This window comes from Ammodytes marinus (assembly GCF_949987685.1).
Source record: "Ammodytes marinus genome assembly, chromosome: 15".
Classification (NCBI taxonomy): domain Eukaryota; kingdom Metazoa; phylum Chordata; class Actinopteri; order Uranoscopiformes; family Ammodytidae; genus Ammodytes; species Ammodytes marinus.
This window is the reverse complement of record NC_137219.1, coordinates 20263078-20288769: the sequence shown is the minus strand read 5'-3', so window position 1 is coordinate 20288769 and position 25692 is coordinate 20263078. Positions and strand designations below refer to the sequence as shown.

At 40.9% G+C, this 25692-nt stretch overlaps 2 protein-coding genes across 2 annotated transcripts; both read left to right on the top strand.

Annotated features, from left to right (window-relative positions):
• Positions 1 to 1167: 1167 nt before the first annotated feature.
• Positions 1168 to 17269, top strand: LOC307261838 (alcohol dehydrogenase 1-like; the record flags this gene model as incomplete). Its single annotated transcript, XM_080042489.1, has 9 exons — positions 1168 to 1185; positions 5093 to 5194; positions 6408 to 6549; positions 7996 to 8083; positions 9733 to 9952; positions 13291 to 13551; positions 16494 to 16626; positions 16768 to 16906; positions 17013 to 17269. The coding sequence occupies 9 exons, from the start codon at positions 1168 to 1170 to the stop codon at positions 17044 to 17046; spliced, it is 1137 nt and encodes a 378-aa protein (XP_079898615.1). The 3' UTR covers positions 17047 to 17269.
• A 2452-nt stretch (positions 17270 to 19721) lies between these two features.
• LOC307261834 (alcohol dehydrogenase 1-like) lies at positions 19722 to 24525 on the top strand. The gene is made up of 9 exons (XM_080042483.1): positions 19722 to 19855; positions 21228 to 21329; positions 21523 to 21664; positions 22196 to 22283; positions 22548 to 22767; positions 23295 to 23555; positions 23728 to 23860; positions 24001 to 24139; positions 24245 to 24525. Exons 1-9 carry the CDS (start codon positions 19838 to 19840, stop codon positions 24276 to 24278), a joined length of 1137 nt encoding a protein of 378 aa, XP_079898609.1. The 5' UTR covers positions 19722 to 19837; the 3' UTR covers positions 24279 to 24525.
• Positions 24526 to 25692: the final 1167 nt, after the last annotated feature.

Below are 25692 nucleotides of genomic sequence, written 5' to 3'. Positions count from 1 at the left end.
CCTTTCCGAGGGAAAGTTTGCAGACTTTTATTCACATGTATGTGAGGAGACAGAACTTGAGAACACATACTCATACTGATGTTACATTGTATGAGATTCAGCATGATCAAACATGAAAATAAATTAACATGATTCATTTCCATGCAAGTGACTTTCCTTGGACATATGTTTGATCTGTGAGGCATCAATTCCTGTCCGGCAGCTCATTTTGTGCTCATCGCAAGCCCCTTTTACACAGAGATTGGGGCATATTGACGGAACAACATCACTCCAATATGCCGGCTTTGCTTGCTTCTGTATTATTTACACAGAACCAAGCAATGCCGGCCTGCTGGCGCATCAGTAGCCCCTTTTACACAGCGTTCCGGAATGAAAGAGGTGCTTGTAAACAGCGTCAGGTGTGACGTAAACATTTAGCGCCGCGCCGGTCAGCTGCTTTACAACAACAACACTGGCCGGTGAATTGAGAGCAGAAGTGCTGGAGCTTGCAGTAATAGGGCCGTATTTTACTGTCCCCACGATGTGCCGATTGATCTCGCGACGCGCTGAGTCCAACATCTCTGGGACTGTTAACCAAACTAACAAAAATCACTCCGCTGCTCACTGCTTCACCTCTGTGTCTGTGTGTGTTTGTGTGACAGGTTGGCTGTGAGCGAGTCTCTTTGTAAGGGCAGCAATCTGCCAATCAGACACACACACACACAGTGTGTGAAGTCACGTTACTGTAGACAGAAATAAAGTGTGGATATACGCTCAGACTTAGGATAATAATAGCGGTGGCGATCCGGTCGCAGCCTAGCTTAGCCTAGCCTAGCTTTCCTAGCTTTCCCATTGTACAACTTCCCCTGGGCAGAAATAGACGTACACTCTGCAAAATGAAGCGTGGGGGTTTGGATTGTCACATTGATTGTTTTTTTTGGAGAGCTTTAAACTGTGCCCTCACAAGGTAGGGTTTGGGCGGTTCCCTTAACGTAAGTGGGCGTGGACTAAAAGTTTAAAACCAGTAAAAGACCCTGCCCAACTTAATGTGAACATGACTGCCTCCTTATGCATCAGTATAAAAACCTTGAGTCAACTTTATTTCATCGTCTCTCTCCAGTCCTGCAGCTCCTCTCAGTCAAATCACCCTTCATTTTTTTTGACACACATTTCTTCTTTGCTGCAGAAATGGCCACAGCTGGTAAGGTATGTATAGACAGTAATTCAATATGGGATAATCCAAATGTACTGCTGTTATGCTTTGAAATACTTTGCAGAGGATAGTATACCGTGTCAAGTACAGCTGTTAGTAAAAAAAAAAGGAAACTTCATAAAAAATGCATCCCTGCAGTACTATATTTTATCTATCAACCTAGACGAAGACTCTAGTGTGGGTCAAAAGTGGTCGACTTTTGTGTATTGTAAAACTTGATATACCCTAACCATTGAAGGCTTTTTTAATTATCCTTGGTGCTGTGTGAGTGTGCCTGGAGTAAACACTATTCCTTTTTTTCCTTAACTTTACAACTTCAAGAGCAGCTTGCACCCAACTGGAGTCTACTAATTAGTAACTAAGAGCACCTGGTGAAAACTCTCCTAGTTCTATTTTTTTACTTGAATACTTTAGATTGTAGCTATCATCTATCTTCTATCTATAAAGCAAGAAACGAAACGTGTGTCTGTGGCTCGCATATCTTTCTGAGTTTTAGTCAGATCGGCATGAGCTTCTGGATATTGCTTGCGCACAGAACGAAGGTGTGCATCCTTCATCCTTCATTTTGAAGTTGTAGAAGTTATCATATTTATATCATGCTGGCGAATAGTAGCTTATGTGCGCACGGAGCCGACTAAACCCCGCCTCCCTCTGATGAGCGGGACACACACACACACACAGCAGACCGACACAGCCTTACTTCCAACAACTCCTCACCTGCTCCACCTGTCCGTTTTAGTGGTAAAGACTGCACTTCACCCCCCCCCCCCCCCTCACACACACACACACACAGCTGACTGCTACTGACACGGTAACGTTAATTGACAGTTATCCAAACTCTGTCTTAGCTTTCAAATACCTAACAGTAATGGTAATGGGGTTGACAATGTTGTCATTGCGTGCAGCATAGACTCCTTTTATACACAGTGCAGCCATTTACTATAGGCAACTGATTGTAAGTTTGAGTGCATTGTGCAGTATGGATGGCAGTTTGCAGGGTACCATAATATCAGATTGTATAGGTATGTAGCCTACATCTCGATTCTTCTTTACGCTTCAACACTTAATTAATTAACACATTTTGTGTTTCATTTCACTTAACAAAACACATGGAATTAGTTTGTGGTTATCTTTACACAATACACTAAGGAATGTTGCCCTACTCTATAGCCAACTTCTACAAAGTAACTTACTGATAATAACCTTTAACAGTGTAAAATTAGCCATCAATGATAGCAGCCAAATGTACTGTTTAATATGTTTCTTTGTTTACCTGCTTCTTACGGGCACTGCACTAGTAGTTTTAACAAATGCTAATCTTGTTCTGATGTTAATGAAGTGTAGAAATGTGATAAAATACATCAAGATGATGCATGACATTAAAAAGTGTTTCAGCTTTTTCATGCACAGGATTTTAAATATAATTCTCTTTGGACATGCATGTTTTTTTCACTTAAAAAATAGGCTACATGAGCCTAAAATCAATATTTAGGTCTACAAAAAAATGTAAAAGAAAATAACACTATCTTCCTGCTTTTGTCCTCTGTATAATACTGCATGTCCTTATTTGACTTGTATAGTGTATTATGTTACTAAACATTTTATATTAAGTTTATACTGTTTCAGGAGGACAATATACTGTTTAAAAGTGTCTCATTCTGCTTAGAAAGGGAGCAAGGAGAGGAATGTGGATTGCTTAGTGGAGGAAGCCTGTAGTGAAGATTTCTGTAGATTATTCAGTATGCACACAATAGGAGGCTCCGGGATGACTCTTTTTGTGAGGGCAATTTAGGACAGTCTGGTTTGTATTTACATACCTCTGGGCAAAGGGTGAAGGTCTAACAGCTAATTTATTGGCCACTGGCCAAAAGGATTGTTCTAAAGCACACAAGCAGACATCGTGGCGACATGCCTTGCAGGTCAGAAGATGATGCTGTAAGAAAGTAGGCAGTGTCCAGATAGTTCGAATTCACCAATCAGACTGATTAACCCTCTGAGGTTAATCAGTCTGATCTTAATGAAGATATGCGCGTGTGCGCATATCTTTTTAATATCTCCCTGAACATATGGCTGAAAAATAAAATGAAAACATCATCTCAAACTAGAGGTCCTCCTGTTTCCGGGGAATGTTCTTGTGATACTGTCAGTCCCTTACAGGCTTAGAAAACACTGTGAGAAGCAAGACCCAGAAGCTCCCCAGCTACCACTTAGCTTATAAATAGTGCATAGAGTATATATAGTGTGAAAGTAGTTTGTTATTATTGTTTTTATATCCATCTATAAAGCAAGAAACGTCTGTCTGTCTGTGTGTCTGTCTGTGACTCGCATATCTCTCTGACAGTAAGTCAGATCGGCCTGAACTTCCGGATATGGCTTGCGCACGGCACGAAGGTGTGCATCCTTGATTGATTATGAAGTTATGACCAAATATGTAGAAGTTATCATATTTATATCATGCTCGCGCCGAAAACATGCGCACACTGAAGGCCACAGTAACGACGGGCATGAAGCGGCATGAAGTAGTCTCTGGCTAAACCCCGCCTCCCTCTGATTTGATTGGCTGCTGCGACCAAAGCTTGAAATGAGTGACGAGCCGGACACACACAGCAGACCTGCTTCCTACGGGCACTGCACTAGTTTAGTTAATGGTTTGTTTGAAAAATGTTTTGTGATGCTTCCTCTTGTATTAGTATACATCCCATGAATCATTATATGTGGTGCAAAGCCTTCATTCAGTCTAATTTCCTAATGTTTTTTGAAAGTAGAGACAACATTTCTACCAAAAAGCGTCTGGACCAAATGTTATATTAGTCATGTTTTGTGCACTCCCCTACTGTGTTTTGGAAAATTTCCACTGCATTTTCGAAGCAAAGGCTTAGGAGAAGCAATTTCAAGAGCCAAAACAACTCAACAGGATGACTGAAGGTTCTTCTTTCACACAAATTTCCAGGTTTTTCCAAAATCACAATTCATTTTTCAGCATTTAAGCCAATTATTTATATACACAATGGTCTAGGACATAAGTAGACCTCAGAAAACAAAGGCCTAATGTGTTCTGAACATTTCCATATAAAACACTTTGGTATAATTTATCTTCTTGCACATTTGAAATAGGTATTTATGGAAGTATGTAAAATCGGAGAAAATACCCCTAGACCTCAGAGGGTTGAGGGCAGATCTTAGCGAGGGAAACTGACCAACCAGGAGATCACATTTTGGGGTTCAAAAAGGAGCACACACGGACAGGCGGGGAGGTTGGGATAATGGAATTGGCTAACCGGGCATGGCCAGCTTGGTCTGACACAGGCGATGTTATTTTATCCTAATAAAATACTTTAACCACCTCAACTCATCCCTGTCTCAGCAGACCCATCTCTATTCTTCAAACTAACACCATTTGTGAATGGACCGCAGAAAATATACTGCACTTGAAAAACAGTTTGAAACCAGAGCAGCTGGTTATTGGCACACATGAGGGGTTTGTGAGACAGTATAATTCCAGGCAGTTCCACAGTGGAGTGCAAATGGCTTCAAGGCAAATCAACCACTTAAAGTAGCAGAGAGGAGTGTGAGAACAACTTCCAAAAACCTTACGCAATGACAATAAATCTGTACAATGAATATGTGAAACACGTCAGTAATGTTTACTATGGTGATCGTATGCATGTAGACATATGAGTCAATTTGACTAAATGCGTGTTTACTTTTATATCCCAGCACAATAACAGCACATAGCCATGGTGAAAAGAGAGGAAATATGTTCAACTTCCCACCCAACTGCCAGGTTAATGGGATGGAAACTTGAGAGGGTGCTTAATGTGTTTCAGTAAACTGACAGTTTTAGTATGTTTGATTGTGGTATCATCACCCAGTAATGTGAGATCTCATGTTGCATCACAGATCATCAAGTGCAAGGCAGCAGTGGCCTGGGAGCCCAACAAGCCTTTGGTGATTGAGGAGATTGAGGTAGCCCCACCCCAGGCCAACGAGGTCCGCATCAAGGTAAGAGAGGTCCCCACACGCACACACACACACACACACACACACACACACACACAAGTTAGTGCAGCTCTTAACCCTCCTGTTATGTTCCGGGTCAAATTGACCCGTTTCAAAGTTTGAAGATCTAGGAAAAATAGTTAAAAGTATTTTCTCAGTATGCTTGCCTTAATTAGTGTAATCAACATTTAATATGAAAATATTTCATCTCACACATTTCCAACTACCCCCTGCATGTTTATATCACATAGATACTGTTCGGGTCAATTTGACCCGGCAGTAAAACTGGAGGTAAAAGGGTGTCAGAAATGTAAGATTATTTCTTTCTGTGTAAACCATAATAATCTAAATTATAACAAATAAAGGCTTTGAATATCTCACCTTTCATGTAATGGGTCTATATAATATATTACTTTCACCTTTTGAGTCAAATTACTGAAATAAATGAATTTTTGCACGATATTCTAATTTTTCGAGTTTCACCTTAAAGACAGTGCCAGGGCCCACTAGGATGGCAGTGACTCGTGTGACTGACATCAAGTCAGCTTTTGAGCTGGTCAGGCCAGATTCAATACAGAAAATCATTCTGGAAATGACTAATCTAGAAGGGAGGTGTGTTTTTGGGGAAAAGTGGAAGGAGCTGGACAAAACACATTTAGATGCGTATTTGAGGCTCCTCATCCTGGCTGGGGTCGAAGGATGAACCGACAGCCAGTCTGTGGGATGCAGAGACAGGCAGGGCTATATTTCAAGCCACAATGTCTCTGGGGACTTTTCACATTTTCTCCACTGTTTCAAAAGTAATAAAGTGGTGAAACATTACAAAAAAAGTTTGAACATGTATTTTTTAAATGAAAAACGAGTGAATTATCCTTATTGAACCATTACCTGCTAGAGGTAAGGAACACCACATTGCACTAAATATTGATAGAATAGTTAGTAATGGAGTTGGTAATGACATGTTCACACAGCTTGTTAGGATTTTTTTTTGGTTTAGGACATCTTTTGGAGATTTAAACATGCACCGGGTCAAATTGACCCGGAACACCATTGCTGTTGCTGACAAATGAACATAACAGGAGGGTCAAGATCCATGCAGTCTAATTTTATAACACTTGATAATGCAATGTAAGTGCTACTGTAACTCTGACCCGCTTACACTGTACATTTAATCATCTCTTTGTTTTTCATCGATTTCTTACTGTCTTTGTTACAGATTGTGGCGACTGCAGTGTGTCACACAGACTTGTACCACCTTTTAGAGAGTAATGATGAGAGACGCTTCCCAGCAGTCCTCGGCCACGAGGCAGCAGGGATAGTAGAGAGTGTCGGGCCTGGAGTCACTGAAATTCAGCCAGGTCAGTTTAAAACAGTACAGCATTTGGGAATATAAATTGCTTTTATTTATTTTACATGAGTGACAGATGGATATGACCTATGTATTGGGGATATGTGAAGAGCTGTGGCATATTTAGCTTAGCTTAGCATTAAGACTGGAAACAGCGCCTGGCTCTGTCTAAAGTTCAGATATACAGTGATCGAAAGGGCTATCACTTCTTATTTGGAATTCAAACATTCTTTAAAATGTGCTAGTATGATTATTTGAACTGTAATTACTTTTTCAATCATCGCAACAGACTTTAGAGTTGGGTCAAGATTTACTCTAATGAATTAAGTGTCCCTTTTAAGCCATTTCGAACCTTTAAAATTTACTTTAACATTCATTAGATTAAAGCAGCTCCTAGTAACATTTAAATATCTTTTAAACAGCCTCATGTTTCCTCACATAATCATAAATTACCTTTAACAGCAAACGAGACCATCAGTGCAAAGAAAGACGTTTTTATATAGTTTTTTTACTGCATTTGGTCTGGTCGCACACCCAGTCCGATTTTCGGTTCACTCGTGCAGGCTCTATGGTCACATATCCGTGTTGGTCGCAGATTTCAGTGTGGCACAACAACTCAATTTGAGAAGCCTATCCCTCCAGGTGAGGGAAGGGGAGCGGGAGCCTTGTTTGAGACAGTTGTCTGTCGTCATAATGACTGATAACGGGGCTGAACCATCAAAGAAAAAAAAGAAAATGCAATGAAGAAAAGCTAAAAGGGAGAGATAGGCGGACGGGAGGGCGTTGCCAAGCAACGTATACTCAATTTCACGGGAGCGAACTAGACTCCTAAATGAATGAGCGCTAGCCTACTAAAACAAAGTTTACTTTGCCTCACCAGCATCATCAGATGACCATTATTCATCTGAAATAGTCATTATTTACAACAACATAAACACATTACCTCATCGTGATCCATAATAACTGCCGTCTCTTGTTCATTCGCTTTCTGTGAGGACACGTAGTCTTTCAGCTCCGTGAGAGGTGACACTGCATCAACTCATTGCAATCAGGTGTGTGTAGCACTGACTGGCATTAGTTGATGCTGTGTCACTAACCACTCTCACGGAGCCGAAAAGAGTCCGGTGCCCTCACACTTTCAACACACGGACATGCACTATATTGCTTCCTGATCATTTGAATCTCGCACGCCCGGCACGAGCTAGAAAACAGCTTCACAACAGCTGGCGTCGTAAAAATACTACCGCTTTTGTCCAAAGGGGACGCCAACGTGCCATGTTACTCGTAGTGGCTTTAACTGAAAAATTCGAAAAAATTTCAATTTTGCTTTTTATTTGAAGTGCACAACGTAAGTAAAACTGAGCCTGAGGCCTTTACCTTTAAAGAAAATGACATTATGAAAATGTGTCCGAAATTCATTTAACTGACACATGGCAACATTATTTTTGTCTTACAGGAGACAAAGTGATTCCTCTCTTCATTTCCCAGTGTGGAGAATGTCGCTTCTGTAAGAACCCAAAGACCAACCAGTGTGATCATGGATGGTGAGCTCAATAAGCATTCATCTCCTGCCATCAATTCCACTTTCTCATCATTCTCAAATGTTCATTGCTCTTTCAATCAGTTGTCAGCTATTTGTACAGCATTGTATTTATTCAACATGTCTCTATTTGTATGACAAATTAGTTTATGTCTGATGACTGTAGGACAGTGGTTTTAAAACTGTGGGGCGCGGGGTTATGGCAAGGGGGGGCGCGGATGAATATGTGATTTTTTTTTTTGAGTTTGTGTTTTTTATATTAAGATCACGGCATAGCTGGACAAGAGTTCTTCTGCTTCGTTCCTCTCACTGCATTTAAATGCATTCATTATATTACAGAGAAATAGGTCTCGTTAAAGAAAAAGAGCACCAAGCCCAACCCAGAGGACCCTGCATACATTTTTATATTTTAAATTAATGTCTTCATGGAAAATCCTATGTGTCTTTCTTCAATAGCTTCTAATTCATCAGACCCAGTGTCTCCAAATTATTTGTTCACACAAAATTCCTCATGTTTAGCCTCTTAATTTTCCTCTCAAAGTGCACCAGATTCATAGCCTGGAAATCCAGACCCTGATATCTTGAACGATCAATAGTAATTTCCAACTCAAGGGGCGGCTCCTACTCGTGCATTTCAAATGCCACTGCACGCAGTTGGATAGCACTACAACCAATCAGAGCGATGCACAAGGTGACGTAAGCCCCGTTCGTTTAGCGAACAGCTGTTAAACTGTTGAATTAAACGTTTGCTGTTGTCGGTCGGCAAAACAGAACATTCCACTTACTTGCTAATGAAAGATTTGAGTGCCGTCTTCCAAATCGTAAAGGGTCGAGGCCAAAGCAGTCTCAAACTCACACAACATATCCGCAGCCATCTTTGATGTTTAGTATCACGGCTTCGACGTTGCATGCACGTCACTGTCGTCATCCGGTTACGTCCTCCCCAGAGCACCATAAGGGCTCTGGCGCGCCCATATTAGATAGAACCAATTGAAACGTGAGCCCGGATTTCTGGTCTTCTTGAAAAAGCTTCAACGGAGAGTGTCCAGACCAACAGGCGCAGCAAATTTAATTTGCATGTCTGGGAATGCCAGGCTACCAGATTCATGCATTTCACTTTAAAAAGGTGAAAAATACCCCCAGACACCCTAGGAGAGTCTGGTTCTCCACTGGCTACTTTTTTCCTCCATCAGGACATTGGAGGCACTAGCGAAAAAACACTGGGTGTGTGAATGACATTTAACTAGTCAATAATTTGGGCAAGTCTGTCTGCCTATCTTTCTCACTCCGCTGCACACTCAGTCACTACTATCCATGCTTAAAGGAAGCAGGATTAAAACACTGGATTAAGATGCTAAAATGTATTAAAACATGTGTTTAAAAACGCCAAAAAAAATTTAGATTAAAATAATGAAAACATCTTTCAAAACACACAGGGATTTAGAATTTTTTTTTTGGGGGGGGGGCTCCGCTGAAATTTGTTCTCTGGGGGGGGTGGGGGGGGGCTCACTCTCTCACACTTTGAAAAACCCTGCTGTAGGACATATAATTAAGATCTTTGTTTTCTCATATCAATCTTGTTGCAAGAGTTCAGGCAACACTCCGTTATTAAGACACAGTTTGTTTCAGGTTTTTTACATTTTTGTTCTTCAGGGCTAGTTATTGGCGTCCTGAGATGGCACCACTAGACTCCAGGTTTACCTGTAAGGGGAAGAAGGTGCTGCAGTTTGCAGGGACCAGTACCTTCTCGGAGTACACTGTGGTTAACCACATGGCTGTGGCTAAGATTGACCATGCCGCCCCTCTGGACAAAGTCTGTCTCCTCGGCTGTGGGGTCTGTACGGGATACGGAGCAGCAGTGAATACCGCTAAGGTGTGTATGTCTGTTGTAGATTTATAGCATACATCGGAAGCGTTAGTTGAAACAATGGGATAAGACATTTTGTGATTACATATATTACCTATACATTTCTGGCCCAGATTGATAAACGAATTTCAGAAAAAATATTAACAGTGCTTTCAGCTTTGTGCATATCCCAATACTCATATTACCAGTGGTAAGCTGATGCTTAAGCTGTTTTGTGGTTAAAATACGCACTTCATCTTTGTTTTGCCGGTACAGAGGCCAACAATGTTCACGCGCACAAACACACACACATGGACATTGACATGAAGTCTGTAGTCCTAAGTACTCCATATGAAACTTCTTTCAAAGTGGCCTTTGACCTTCAAAGTGTAATCAGTGTATCCTCTAATCAAAGTCTGAGTTTGTGATAATCTTTATGAAAATCCATCAAAGCGTTAATGAGATATTGCGTTCATGAGGAATGAGGTCACAGTGACGTTGACCTCCAAAATCTATTCAGTCAATATTTGAGTCAGAGTCAACATATATCCCTCAAAGTATTCTTGAGATATTGCGCTGACAATGATGGCCCAAACGGAAACATAATGCCTTCGTGCTTTGGCTATCGACGGCGCGGAGCCATAATAGGTGTTTTTATCTGAATAACTTTGCAATGCAAGCACCCTGAATTAGGGGACACAATCTTTCCATTGATCAGGACTTAATGCAGCATTAAGGAGTCTAACATTAAAGCTCACATATTATGCACTTTGCTGTCAATTTTATATGGTCTAAGTAGTCCCTAATACTTATTTTTTTAAATGTTTGCTGAAAAACCCGTTCAGATCATTTATTGTAGCAAGCCTCTATACCCTGATGTTCGTCTGGTCTCCGGATGACCTATATTGGTGTCTGCAGCCTGCGATCTGGCTGGCCCCCTCCCACCTCTCTGCCGGGCCCTCCCACCGTCTCTGCCTTGCTTACGTGATACTAGAGAGACACTGCGTGACTGCGAACACTGTGTTTACCCGGAGCGAAGCCATACTTTGACATAACAGTTTGACATGACCTGACATGATTAAAACCAGTGAAAACAGTAGCCTCACATTTGGTTTCTACAGGAATAACTTCCCACCCTTTGTGGTGTTAAAAACGAGGCATTATTAAACTACAATGGGAAAGCTAAGTTAGTGCAATAGAAGCAAACGTTGGGTGCTACATCCGAAGCTACATGTGCGCTAACGGCTAAAAGTAACACTCAGACGATGTAAAACCAGTGAAAACAGTAGCCTCACATTTGGTTTCTACAGGAATAACTTCCCACCCTTTGTGGTGTTAAAAACGAGGCACATTTAAACTCCAATGGGAAAGCTAAGTTAGTGTAATAGAAGCAAATGTTGGGTGCTACATCCGAAGCTACATGTGCGCTAACGGCTAAAAGTAACACTCAGACGATGTAAAACCAGTGAAAACAGTAGCCTCACATTTGGTTTCTACAGGAATAACTTCCCACCCTTTGTGGTGTTAAAAACGAGGCACATTTAAACTCCAATGGGAAAGCTAAGTTAGTGTAATATAAGCAAATGTTGGGTGCTACATCCGAAGCTACATGTGCGCTAATGGCTAAAAGTAACACTCAGATGATTTAAAACCAGTGAAAACAGTAGCCTCACATTTGGTTTCTACAGGAATAACTTCCCACGCTTTGTGGTGTTAAAAACGAGGCATTATTAAACTGCAATGGGAAAGCTAAGTTAGTGTAATAGAAGCAAACGTTGGGTGCTACTCCCGAAGCTACTTGCTACACTAGGTAAATAACAGGCAAACAACCATTGAGGAGATTCCTTTTAGTTTCACCGATGGAATTACTACACAAGTAGCTCCCTAAGCTTTGTCTCGTTATAAACGCGGCATTATTAAGACTGCTGTGATTAAGATAAATTAGTGGATTATGAGTAGAATGCTTCTGTGTTGGTTTATGCAACACTCTGCATGGTTTGCTGTACTATGGGCATCTCGTCGCTTAGCGGGGAAAACAACATGGCTGTCGCTCGGAACATTTTCCAGAGGATCTCGGGGCCGTGGACCAATAAGAAATGGGGGGGAGGAGAGTTATCATAGAACACTGCACGGTGGAAGTTTCTGGTTACTAATGTGGGGGGGAAGCATGGACATATAAAGAAAATATGGGGATGTGGCTGTGCCGACTGTGACGTAATAGTCGGCGAGAATTCTGACTGGAGTATATTGGGGGGGAGGGGTGGGGGTTTCAGAAAGGGGGAGAGTGAGAAAAGGAGAGATTGTTATTTTTTTTTATATTTTGGCAGTCTCTAGGCACACCGTGGACCCATGGATATGTTAGAACACATTTAAAAAGTGCATTTAGCATAATATGTGACCTTTAAAGCCACTACGAGTAAGTCGGCACGTTGGCGACACCTTTGAACAAAAGCGGTAGTATTATTACGACGCCAGCTGTCGTGAAGCTGTTTTCTAGCTCGTGCAGGGCGTTCAGATTCAAATAATCAGGAAGCAATATGGTGCGTGTCCGTGTGTTGAAAGCAAAGTGTGAGGGCACCGGACTCTTTTCGGCTCCGTGAGTCTATGGGTGACACAGCATCAACTAATGCCAGTAAGTGCTAAACACACCTGATTGCAATGAGTTGATGCATTGTCACCTCTCACGGAGCTGAACGAGTCCGTGTCCCCACACAAAGCGAATGAACGAGAGATGGCAGTTAGTTAGAATGGATCACGATGAGGTAATGTGTTTATGTTGTAAATAATGACTATTTCAGATGAATAATGGTCATCTGATGATGCTGGTGAGGCAAAGTAAACTTTGTTTTAGTAGGCTACCGCTCGTTCATTTAGGAGTAAACACTGCAGTCTACGTTCGCTGCGTGAAATTGTGTATATGTTGCTTGGCAACGCCCTCCCGCCCGACTATCACTCTCCCTTTTCGCTTTTCTTCATTGCATTTTCTTTTTTTTCTTTTATGGTTCAGCCCCGTTATCAGTCATTATGACGACAAACAACTGTCTCAAACATGGCTCCCGCTCCCCTTCCCTCACCTGGAGGGATAGGCTTCTCAAATCGCGTAACTGCGCCACACTGAAATCTGTGACCAATACGGATATGTGACCATAGAGCATGCACGCGTGAACCGAAAATCGGACTGGGTGTACGACCAGATCAAATGCAGTAATAAAAACTACATAAAAACGTCTTTCTTTGCACTGATGGTCTCGTTTGCTGTTAAAGGTAATTTATGATTATGAGAGGAAACATGAGGCTGTTTAAAAGATATTTAAAAGTTACTCGTTGCCGCTTTAAGTGCCATGTTGACTACTGTTTTACTTTAGGTTGAACCAGGCTCCACATGTGCTGTGTTTGGCCTGGGATGTGTGGGCTTGGCTGCAGTCATGGGCTGCAAGGCTGCAGGAGCCAAGAAGATCATCGCTGTTGACATTAATCCAGACAAGTTTGAGAAGGCCAAGGTGTTTGGAGCAACTGACTTTGTGAACCCCAAAGATCACAGCAAACCCATCAGTGAAGTGCTGTCTGAGATGACCAACGGAGGAGTGGACTTCGCCATAGAATGTGTCGGGAATGTGGAAGTCATGGTAAGGGGGTTAACCTGAACTCACTAGCTATTTCCAAGCAATAGGCTAGTTACTGAAGAAGCACTAACTGTTATTAAGTCACCATGCCTGAGTGTACTCAGCTAGTCCAGAGATTTGGACCTCCATCCTTTTGGTTACAGGTAGGCCCGGTTCTAGACAGTTAGATTAGGGTGGGCCTGTAGAAATTTTAGGTGGGCACACCGAAGATCAGAGTGCGCGCAGAACGCCCTTGTAAGAACTCTGCGTCTGCTTTTTGGCACATTTACTGTGAATTGTGTAGAACACAATATGCAAAGAAACTTTGAGTGTTGCTGTGTGGGAGACTTGATTCTTGCATGTTTTTTTTCCCAAATGTTTATGAATACCATATAATATACATTATATACAACATAATCTTATCTTTTTTTTTAAATCGCAGTATTAACTGTAGGCAGCCTGAGCTGATTGAAGAGAAAGCTGGGACTGGGCAACCTGGATGGTGGTAGTCCAGAGCTATATACTATACACACTATATAGTTATATAGTCTTTCCACTATTGCCTCAGATGTCCAGCTGGGTGAAAATAGTAGCCAGCCGAGGTCACGACCCTGCTAGGGGGGTCCGGGGGTATGCCCCCCTGGGAGATTTTTTTTTTTACCTTTTTAAAGTGAAATGCATGAATCTGGTGCACTTTCAGAGGAAAATTAAGAGGCTAAATCTGAGGAATTTTTTGTGAACAAATAATTTGGAGACACTGGGTCGGATGAATTAGAAGCTATTGAAGAAAGACACATGGATTTTACATAGAAATATAAATTTGAAATAAAATATTATGCAGGGTCCTCTGGGATGGGCTTGGTGCTCTTTTTCTTTTACGGGACATATTTTTCTGTAATATAATGAATTCATTTAAATGCAGTGAGAGGAACAAAGCAGAAGAACTCTGTTGTCCAGTTATCTTTTTTCCACAGACAAGGCTGAAATAGGCTATAGACTATACACAGTGCATGTGCAACTGAGGGCAGCCCCATTTTCAAATATTTTTAAATAAACTCAATACACACTGTGCATGCCATGGACTTGAACGTGACGTGATCAGTTAACCTCGGATTACCTCCAAGATGAACTGATTCAATTATTAAGCTTTTAACTATCTACCAATAGATTGTATTCCTTTTATTGTATGATAATTTACATTTACATAATATGATGTTGATATCAAACACACAAACTAAAAAATAAAATAAAACAAATAATATTGGGGGGAGGGGGCCTGGCAGTCGGGACCCCAAGCAACCGCTCATTTTGCTTATGCCTCGGGCCGGCTCTGCTGACCAGTGACCACTATAAGCGGGTGGGTAACTTGGAGGCAGGCTTTCCTGCCCACCCAATAATACAATTAGAAGCAATGCATGGTAATGGTAGGGGAGAGTGGCCTAAGTTTTGCCGGTGGGGAAGTTGTGCCACCCCTTGTTTCTAGAAAACCGTGGAAGAAATTGGAAATGTGACCACATATTTAAGAAGAGCCATCCATTTGACTCATCCTGTAAAGAAGGGAGACACAAGCAATAAGATATAAGCACATTTAAGCTAAAAAAAACTGTGTTTTGCCTTTCAAAGTAAAATTTCCATGATCAAGGTTTTTTGATTTTTGTGTCTGAACAATTATAGACAAGTTTGAAAACATTTGACACATGTTTTAGTGCTTTAGTATGCTACACTTTGAGTCTATACAGTTAGCACGATGTCAGCCCTAAACTGCTGCATCATGCTTAGTATCCAAAATTCTGGGGTTGGGGTGATTTGTGCCAAAAGGCCTAGGTGAGTTATAAGTAAGTAAGTAAGTAAGAAAGTAAGTAAGTAAGTAAGTGAAATGTATTTATAAAAGCACATTTATGACAGTTTGCACTGTCCAAAGTGCTGTACATAATGCATTCAGGAGGTAAACAATGAAGGTAAAATAACAATAACAAAAATAAAAGACATAAAGCCCATACATCCACATAAAAACAAAGATAGTAGTGCAGAGGTAAGATAGTTAATGGGGAGGAAAAGCCAGGGTGTACATATGGGTTTTGAGCCTTGATTTAAAGGCAGAAATGGAGTGGGAATCACATTTGTCAGGTGGCAGTTGGTTCCACAAGCACGGAGCAACAGTGCAAAGTAAATTTCTGAGAGTTGATCAAGTGGCATGGCTGTATACGTTGGTCACCAAAAAGAAAGTGATCGTCTACAGTAGCTCAGAAGAGACTGACATCTCCATTCCACTTAACGACACCACTGACAAGAGTTCAGATGGCCAGAAAGATGATGATGGTGACTTTGTCATTATGAGCTTTGTAGGTAAAACCACCTAGATCTGCTAGGCCTTGTTTAAGAAGATTGACCATCAATCTTTGTAAAATATTTACTTTAAATAAACCTTAAATAAGTAATTGTCTTATGGATTTGTCTTGGATTACAGTTTATGAGATATATATCAATGGCACAATTTACCCCATGGTATTCTCTCTTGTGGCACAACGTACACCACACCGGGGGCAAGTTGTGCCACTTTACAACTTTTTTTCCGAAAGATATAAAACAAAACAAAAACTTAAACAGTTTATTCCAGATCCAAAGTTTGTATTGCCACGGATGCACAACATCCTGAAATATATGTACATATTTGAATTGGAGATTTTACTGTCAAGGCCTCACTTTAAAATCACTTTGAGTAAAAAGTGGCACAACTTAGGCCACTCTCCCCTATATTCTTTAGTATTAATTAATTGTCTGAATTTTATTTGACATTTTCTTGGAGAGCGAATGAACAGGTCCGTGCGATAGTGGGTCTGGACTTCCACCTAATAATAAAAAAAAAAATTAAAAATTGATTGGGTGGGCACAGCCCACACCCTGGCCCCTGGCTACCGCCGGCCCTGGTTACAGGCCCACTGACTTTGATCTGTTTCCCCATCTAGCGCAGTGCCTTGGAGTCTTGTGTGAAAGGTTGGGGTGTCGGCGTGATTGTTGGCTGGACAAACCTCCATGACGTGTCTGTCAGACCCCTTCAGCTCATTGCTGGACGCACATTAAAGGGCTCTGCATTTGGAGGTGAGACAAATTTGACCGTCACCACTGACTAAACCATCTCTGTTAACTATATGGCTGTCGGGTTATGATAATCAATGACCTGTATTCGGGGTGAGAGTCTATGCTCTTAATCTGAGATTTCATGGATATTTTGTGGTTTAGGTTTTAAGGGCAGGGACGAAGTGCCACAGATGGTTAAAGCCTACATGGACACGATGTTGAAGCTGGATGAGTTTATCACTCACAACATGAGTTTGGACCAAATCAATGATGCCATTGAACTGATGAAGCGTGGTGAATGGTAGGTTTACACTCCTATGCTTTCTCCACAATTCACGAGTCAACAGCAACACAGATAAATGAATAAGTACAGGTCTGCTCATTACTCTTTTATATTTCCTCCACAGCATCCGGACAGTCCTGAGTGTTTCTCCACAATAACACTATTGTGTTGTTTTCAATGACACCAAAATCATTTTGTGACTATTTTGCATCCAATATTCATGGACAGAATACAATGGACATACTATAGAGATTAAAAAAAAAAGTACGTACATTATTCATGCCTAAACATTTCTGTGAATTCTGTGCAAATTCTGAGTAAAACCATCTGCACTGTTCATATAAGCAAAAACATGTCCAAGTGTTCATAGAGCAAAATGAATGGTCCAAATAAATGACATTTGTGGCTTCCTCCTTTTTGTTTTTTGGTTCTATTGTAAACACTTGTATGTCATGTCAGAATAACATTAAAGATACAAGAAAAAGTCTGTCTTTGACACATCGACGTGAGAGCATTGTTCTTGAAAACTCATAAGTCCTCTTGGGCTGAAAATATCCCCAATGCTATTTATTCCCCTTGAAGACCATGCTGTCGACTCAAATGGTTTACCCCCCCGACATAATGTTTCTGTTCTTCCACAAGGGGGTGCTTTGGTGCCATTTCCAATTACCACCCAGACATGTTTCAACCAACCTGAAGTTTCTGATTGTATTTGAGATAACAAGCCCAAAACGCAGCATACATTGATTGTCAGTAATACCAGAGAATAATACGCTTTCAAGTTTATATGGGAATACCAGTACATCTTCAATGGCCTTCCAGGCAACTGGGGCAGAACGATCAAACCATGTTCTGAGAGAGCGTAGTTGAAAAGAGTTATGATGTAGCAGAAGGTTCGGTAATGCCAATCCACCATCTTGTTTTGGTCGTTGCAGGGTAGAAAATCAAATTTTTGGATGTTTACCATTCCATATTGATGAACGCAATAATTTATCAACGTTTTTCCAATAACCCTGTGGAGGGGGAAGTGGGATCATCATGCTCATAAAGTTGAGACGGGGCGATATATTCATTTTAATGGAAGCAATTCTAGTCTGCAAAGATGCCGGTAGTTTTGTCCATATAGCTATGTCACGCTGTACTTCTTTGAAGATTTTATCATAGTTAGCTTTTACTATATTATGAAGTACGTTTTAATCTGGACACCTAGATACGTAATCTCTGTTTTAATAGGGATATCATGCAATAATGACACATTTTTGGCAGCCTCATTCAACAACATCAATGCCGACTTCGTCCAGTTGATCTTGTAACCAGACAAGGCTTTAAATTCTTCAGAGAATGACAGCAGGGGAAAAGGGCAGGAGTGAATGCCGTTAGTAGATACCATGGCTGTGGGGTTTGTATATAAGACGCGGATCATATTAATGAAGTCTTTCCCCAGTTTAAACCTCTCAAGAACCGCCCACAGGTACTGCCACTCGAGCCTGTCAAAAGCCTTTTCGGCATCAAGTGAAAGTATGGCACATGGGGTATCTAGCTGCTGCGTTTCATGGATAATATGTATAAGTCGCCTTCAGGCGTGAAATAATAATGCAGCCCCAGACAGGCGTCCATCTCCTGACTGCTTAAATAATAGCATTGTTATGGAAATTTGATATATCCACAACTTGAAAGAAAAAGAACCAAAACTCAACTTAGTTTAAAGTATTTTAATAAAAAAGGATAAAACAAACAGAGTCAAAAATATACTGTTCGGCCGAGCAGGGTCAACTCCTTCACCTAAAGTTGGTTCAAGAGACTGACAACATTCTGTTACCAGCCAGAATATCTACACAGGGGTTTACTCAATAAGTTGATTCTCTCAGGAAACTAGAATAAAGACCCCTTCACAAAACAGGACATTAAACAGAGGAAACACATGACAGATCAATATAAGGAAAACAGTCACCGTTCAGGGTTCGGGACTCCACTGTTTTCTCTTATCAATTACTTAAAAAGACAATGTGTCATTAAACATTCTTAAAGTAGACTGGAAAAAACCCACTGAAAATAATTGTTCCATCACAAGCAGCTTCTGATTGGTTCAAGTAGTTGTCAATATAGCCTCATGACACTAGCTATATCGTACTTCTTGTATGAATAGATTAAGTATACATTTGTCTATGTGGAAATGCAAATACCCATCTGTCTCCAGACGAATACCCAGGAAAGGAGACATTCTTTATAGCCTTTCCGAAGGAAAGTTTGCAGACTTTTATTCACATGTATGTGAGGAGACAGAACTTGAGAACACATACTCATACTGATGTTACATTGTATGAGATTCAGCATGATCAAACATGAAATTAAATTAACATGATTCATTTCCATGCAAGTGACTTTCCTTGGACATATCGTCTCCAACCATGTACTCCAACCTGAATCAAATAACCTTGAAAAGGATTGTGAACAGCATTGATTGAACTGTGCTGGCTCAATAACGAGACAATAAGGCACATGTTCCAGCCTATATTCCAGCAACATACTCCGGCCTCCAGAAAGAAAAAGGTTTACCTTTGACCAGTTGTTTGATCTGAGAGGCATCAATTCCTGGCAGCTCATTTGTGGTTATCACAGATCAACACATGTAGTGAAAAGAGTTACATATATTACTTACACGTCTGTTTTGGGTGTTTTGTCACATTGATTGTTTTTTTTGGAGAGCTTTAAACTGTGCCCTCACAAGGTAGGGTTTGGGCGGTTCCCTAAAAGTAAGTGGGCGTAGACTAAAAGTTTAAAACCAGTAAAAGACCCTGCCCAACTTAATGTGAACATGACTGCCTCCTTATGCATCAGTATAAAAACCTTGAGTCAACTTTATTTCATCATCTCTCTCCAGTCCTGCAGCTCCTCTCAGTCTAATCACCCTTAATTTTTTTTGACGCACATTTCTTCTTTGCTGCAGAAATGGCCACAGCTGGTAAGGTATGTATAGACCGTAATTCAATATGGGATAATCCAAATGTACTGCTGTTATGCTTTGAAATACTTTGCAGAGGATAGTATACCGTGTCAAGTACAGCTGTTAGTAAAAAAAGGAAACTTCATAAAACAATGCATCCCTGCAGTACTATATTTTATCTATCAACCTAGACGAAGACTCTAGTGTGGGTCAAAGTGGTCGACTTTTGTGTATTCTAAAACTTGATATACCCTAACCATTGAAGGCTTTTTTAATTATTATTGGTGCTGTGTGAGTGTGCCTGGAGTAAACACTATTCCTTTTTTTCCTTAACTTTACAACTTCAAGAGCAGTTTGCACCCAACTGGAGTCTACTAATTAGTAACTATGAGCACCTGGTGATAACTCTCCTAGTTCTATTTTTTACTTGAATACTTGTAGCTATCATAGTTTTAACAAATGTTCATCTTGTTCTGATGTTAATGGAGTGTAGAAATGTGATTAAATACATCACGATGATGCATGACATTAATAAGTGTTTCAGCTTTTTCATGCACAGGATTTAAAATATAATTCTCTTTGCACATGCATGTTTTTTTCACTTAAAAACATAGGCTACATGAACTTAAAATTATTATTATTATTACATTTCTTACAATAAAATGTGTATACTGCACAATGTATAACGGTAAAAGAAAATAACAATATCTTCCTGCTTGTGTCCTCCCTAAAATACTGCATGTCCTTGTTTGACTTGAAAAACAGTTTGAAACCCGAGCAGCTGGTTATTGGCACACATGAGGGGTTTGTGAGACAAAGTCATTCCTGGCAGTTCCACAGTGGAGTGCAAATGGCTTCAAGGCAAATCAACCACTTAAAGTAGCAGAGCATGGGGGCGCCCTTAGCTCAGTTGGTAGGGCGTCCCCCCCCCCCCATGGGCCTCGGCCAGCAGCGGACCCGGGTTCGATTCCAGCCCGCGGTCGTTCTCTGCATGTCACTCCCCTCTCTGCCCCATTTCAACTCTGTCTCTACACTGTCAATAAAGCATAAAAATGCCAAAAAATATATTTAAAAAAAAAAAGTAGCAGAGCAGAGTGTGAGAACAACTTCCAAAAAACCTTACGCAATGACACTAAATCTGTACAATGAATATGTGAAACACGTCAGTAATGTTTACTATGGTGATCGTATGCATGTAGACATATGAGTCAATTTGACTAAAGGTGTGTTTACTTTGAAATCCCTGCACAATAATATGTTCAACTTCCCACCCAACTGCCAGGTTAATGGGATGGAAACTTGAGAGGGTGCTTAATGCGTTTCAGGAAACTGCCAGTTGTATTAAGTTTGATTGTGGTATCACCCAGTAATGTGAGATCTCATGTTGCATCACAGATCATCAAGTGCAAGGCAGCAGTGGCCTGGGAGCCCAACAAGCCTTTGGTGATTGAGGAGATTGAGGTAGCCCCACCCCAGGCCAACGAGGTCCGCATCAAGGTAAGAGAGTTCTCCACAAACACACACACACACACACGTGTTAGTGCAGCTCTTAAGATCCATGCAGTCCAATTTGATAACACTTGATACATGTCTCAATGCAATGTAAGTGCTACTGTAACTCTGATCCGCTTACACTGTACATTTAATCGTCTCTGGGTTTTTCATTGATATCTTACTGTCTTTGCTACAGATTGTGGCGACTGCGGTGTGTCACTCGGACCTGTACCACCTTTTGGAGAACATGAATGAGGGAGGCTTCCCAACAGTCCTCGGCCACGAGGCAGCAGGGATAGTAGAGAGTGTCGGGCCTGGCGTCACAGAATTTCAGCCAGGTCAGTTTAAAACAGTACAGCATTTGGGAATATAAATTGCTTTTATTTATTTTACATGAGTGACAGATTGATATGACATACAGTATGTATTGGGGATATTTGAAGAGCTGTGGCATATTTAGCTTAGCTTAGCATTAAGACTGGAAACAGCGCCAGGCTCTGTCTAAAGTTCAGATATACAGTGACCGAAAGGGCTATCACTTCTTATTTGGAATTCAAACATTCTTCAAAATGTGCTAGTATGACTATTTGAACTGTAATTACTTTTTCAATCATCGCAACAGACTTTAGAGTTGGGTCAAGATTTACTCTAATGAATTAAGTGTCCCTTTTAAGCCATTTCAAACCTCTAAAACTTACTTCAACATTCATTAGATTAACTGAACATTTTTAAAATTACTATTTTTATTTGAAGTGCACGACGTAAGTAAAACTGAGCCTGAGGCCTCTACCGTTAAAGAAAATGACATTATAAAAATGTGTCCGAAATTCATTTAACTGACACATTGCAACATTATTTTTGTCTTACAGGAGACAAAGTGATTCCTCTCTTCATTTCCCAGTGTGGAGAATGTCGTTTCTGTAAGAACCCAAAGACCAACCAGTGTGATCATGGATGGTGAGCTCATTAAGCATTCATCTCCTGCCATCAATTCCACTTTCTCATCATTCTCAAATGTTCATTGCTCTTCCAATCAGTTGTCAGCTATTTCAACAGCATTTATTCAACATGTCTCTATCAGTATGGCAACTTACTGATGATACTGTAGGACATATAGTTAAGATCTTTGTTTTCTCATTTTAATCTTGTTGCAAGAGTTCAGGCAACACTCCGTTAAGACAAATTTTGTTTCAGGTTTTTTTTACATCTTTGTTTCTTTAGGGCTAGTGATCGTTGTAGTGAGATGGCACCACTAGACTCCAGGTTTACCTGTAAGGGGAAGAAGGTGCTGCAGTTTACAGGGACCAGTACCTTCTCCGAGTACACTGTGGTTAACCAGATGGCTGTGGCTAAGATTGACCCTGCTGCCCCTCTGGACAAAGTCTGCCTCCTCGGCTGTGGGGTCTGTACGGGATACGGAGCAGCAGTGAATACCGCTAAGGTGTGTATGTCTGTTATATCGGAAGTGTTAGTTGAAATAATGGGGTAAGACATTTTGTGATTTACATATATTACCTATACATTTCTGGCCCAGATTGATAAACAAATTTCAGAAAAAATATTAACAGTATTCCATAGAGAAGCATTTCAAAGTGGCCTCTGACCTTCAAAGTGTTATCAGTTTATCCTCTAATCAAAGTCTGAGTTTGTGCCAAATTTTATGAAAATCCTTCAAAGCGTTCATGAGATATTGTGTTCATGAGGAATGAGGTCACAGTGACATTGACCTTTGAACTTCAAAATCTATTCAGTCAATCTTTGGGTCAGGGTCAACATACTGTATATCCCACAAAGCAGAGCCACAATAAGTAGTGTTTCTTAATAGCTTTGCACTGCAAGCACCCTGAATTAGGGGACACAACATTTCCATTGATCATGACTTAATGCAGCAACTTTAACTTTTGTTAAGCAATTTTAACTTTATGGAGTCTAACATAAAGTGCCATGTTGACTACTGTTTTACTCTAGGTTGAACCAGGCTCCACGTGTGCTGTGTTTGGCCTGGGATGTGTGGGTTTGGCTGCAGTCATGGGCTGCCAGGCTGCAGGAGCCAAGAAGATCATCGCTGTTGACATTAATCCAGACAAGTTTGAGAAGGCCAAGGTGTTTGGTGCAACTGACTTTGTGAACCCCAAAGATCACAGTAAACCCATCAGTGAAGTGCTGTCTGAGATGACCAACGGAGGAGTGGACTTCGCCTTGGAATGTGTCGGGAATGTGGAAGTCATGGTAAGGGGGTTAAACTGAACTCACTAGCTATTTCCAAGCAATAGGCTGGTTACTGAAGAAGCACTAACTGTTATTAAGTCACCATGCCTGAGTGTACTCAGCTAGTCCAGAGATTTGGACCTCCATCCTTTTGGTTACAGGCCCACTGACTCTGATCTGTTTCCCCATCTAGCGCAGTGCCTTGGAGTCTTGTGTGAAAGGTTGGGGTGTCGGCGTGATTGTTGGCTGGACAAACCTCCATGACGTATCTGTCAGACCCCTTCAGCTCATTGCTGGACGCACATTAAAGGGCTCTGCATTTGGAGGTGAGACAAATTTGACCGTCACCACTGACTAAACCATCTCTGTTAACTATCTGGCTGTCGGGTTATGATAATCAATGACCTGTATTCCGGGTGAGAGTCTATGCTCTTAATCTGAGATTGTGTGGATTTTTGTGGTTTAGGTTTTAAGGGCAGAGAGGAAGTGCCACAGATGGTTAAAGCCTACATGGACAAGAAGTTGAAGCTGGATGAGTTCATCACTCACAACATGAGTTTGGACCAAATCAATGATGCCATTGAACTGATGAAGCGTGGTGAATGGTAGGTTTACACTCTATACTTTCTCCACAATTCACGAGTCAACAGCAACACAGATAAATGAATAAGTACAGGTCTGCTCATTACTCTTTTATATTTCCTCCACAGCATCCGGACGGTCCTGAGTGTTTCTCCACAATAACACTATTGTGTTGTTTTCAATGACACCAAAATCATTTTGTGACTATTTTGCATCCAATATTCATGGACAGAATACAATGGACATACTATAGAGATTTAAAAAAAAGTACGTACATTATTCATGCCTAAACAATTCTGTGAATCCTGTGCAAATTCTGAGTAAAACCATCTGCACTGTTCATATAAGCAAAAACATGTCCAAGTGTTCATAGAGCAAAATGAATGGTCCAAATAAATGACATTTGTGGCTTCCTCCTTTTTGTTTTTTGGTTCTATTGTAAACACTTGTATGTCATGTCAGAATAACATTACTGAGTTGATGGTAAAGCAACAAAGAGAGATGACTTTGCCTCCATCAGATATCCTACTTTCAGTGGTGATCCTTTTACAATCTTTTCATAAGAGCCTTTGAGCGTGGAGTAGAATACTGAGCTGAATACTTTAAGGACCGTCTTTACTTCTTGGAACAGTTCACCAGTAACCGGCCTAAAGAGCTGGTGAAAAGTAGTCTTCATATGAAACCAGATTTGATTTATTTAGGATGGCCATTAGCGCAACCCTTACACTGTGAAGCGAAGGGCTTTGTTTCAGCTGTCTGAAGGACAGTAAAATGACCTGCAAAGAAAACGTCAGCCAGCAAGTGTGTTCTTTAACACATCCTACTTCTCTATACATTAAAACAGGGCACAAATGCAGATGAAACGCCTGATTTTGAAAGCCAAACTGTTCTGAGTGCATTTGTTTGTGCAGAAACGGGGATTATGAGCTTGTGCATTTTTGGACCCACTAAACTCTGCCCCATTCTGCACAGAGGTGGGGCAGGTTGAAGCTTAGTGGAAGGCAGACGGATATACAGGTCCTTCTCAAAAAATTAGCATATTGTGATAAAGTTGATTATTTTCCATAATGTAATGATAATAATTGAACTTTCATATATTTTAGATTCATTGCACACCAACTGAAATATTTCAGGTCTTTTGTTGTTTTAATACTGATGATTTTGGCATACAGCTCATGAAAACCCCAAATTCCTATCTCAAAAAATTTGCATATCATGAAAAGGTACTCTAAACGAGCTCTTAACCTAATCATCTGAATCAACTAATTAACTCTAAACACCTGCAAAAGATTCCTGAGGCTTTTAAAAACTCCCAGCCTGGTTCATTACTCAAAACCGCAATCATGTATAAGACTGCCGACCTGACTGCTGTCCAGAAGGCCATCATTGACACCCTCAAGCAAGAGGGTAAGACACAGAAAGACATTTCTGAGCGAATAGGCTGTTCCCAGAGTGCTGTATCAAGGCACCTCAGTGGGAAGTCTGTGGGAAGGAAAAAGTGTGGCAGAAAACGCTGCACAACCAGAAGAGGTGACCGGACCCTGAGGAGGATTGTGGTGAAGGGCCGATTCCAGAC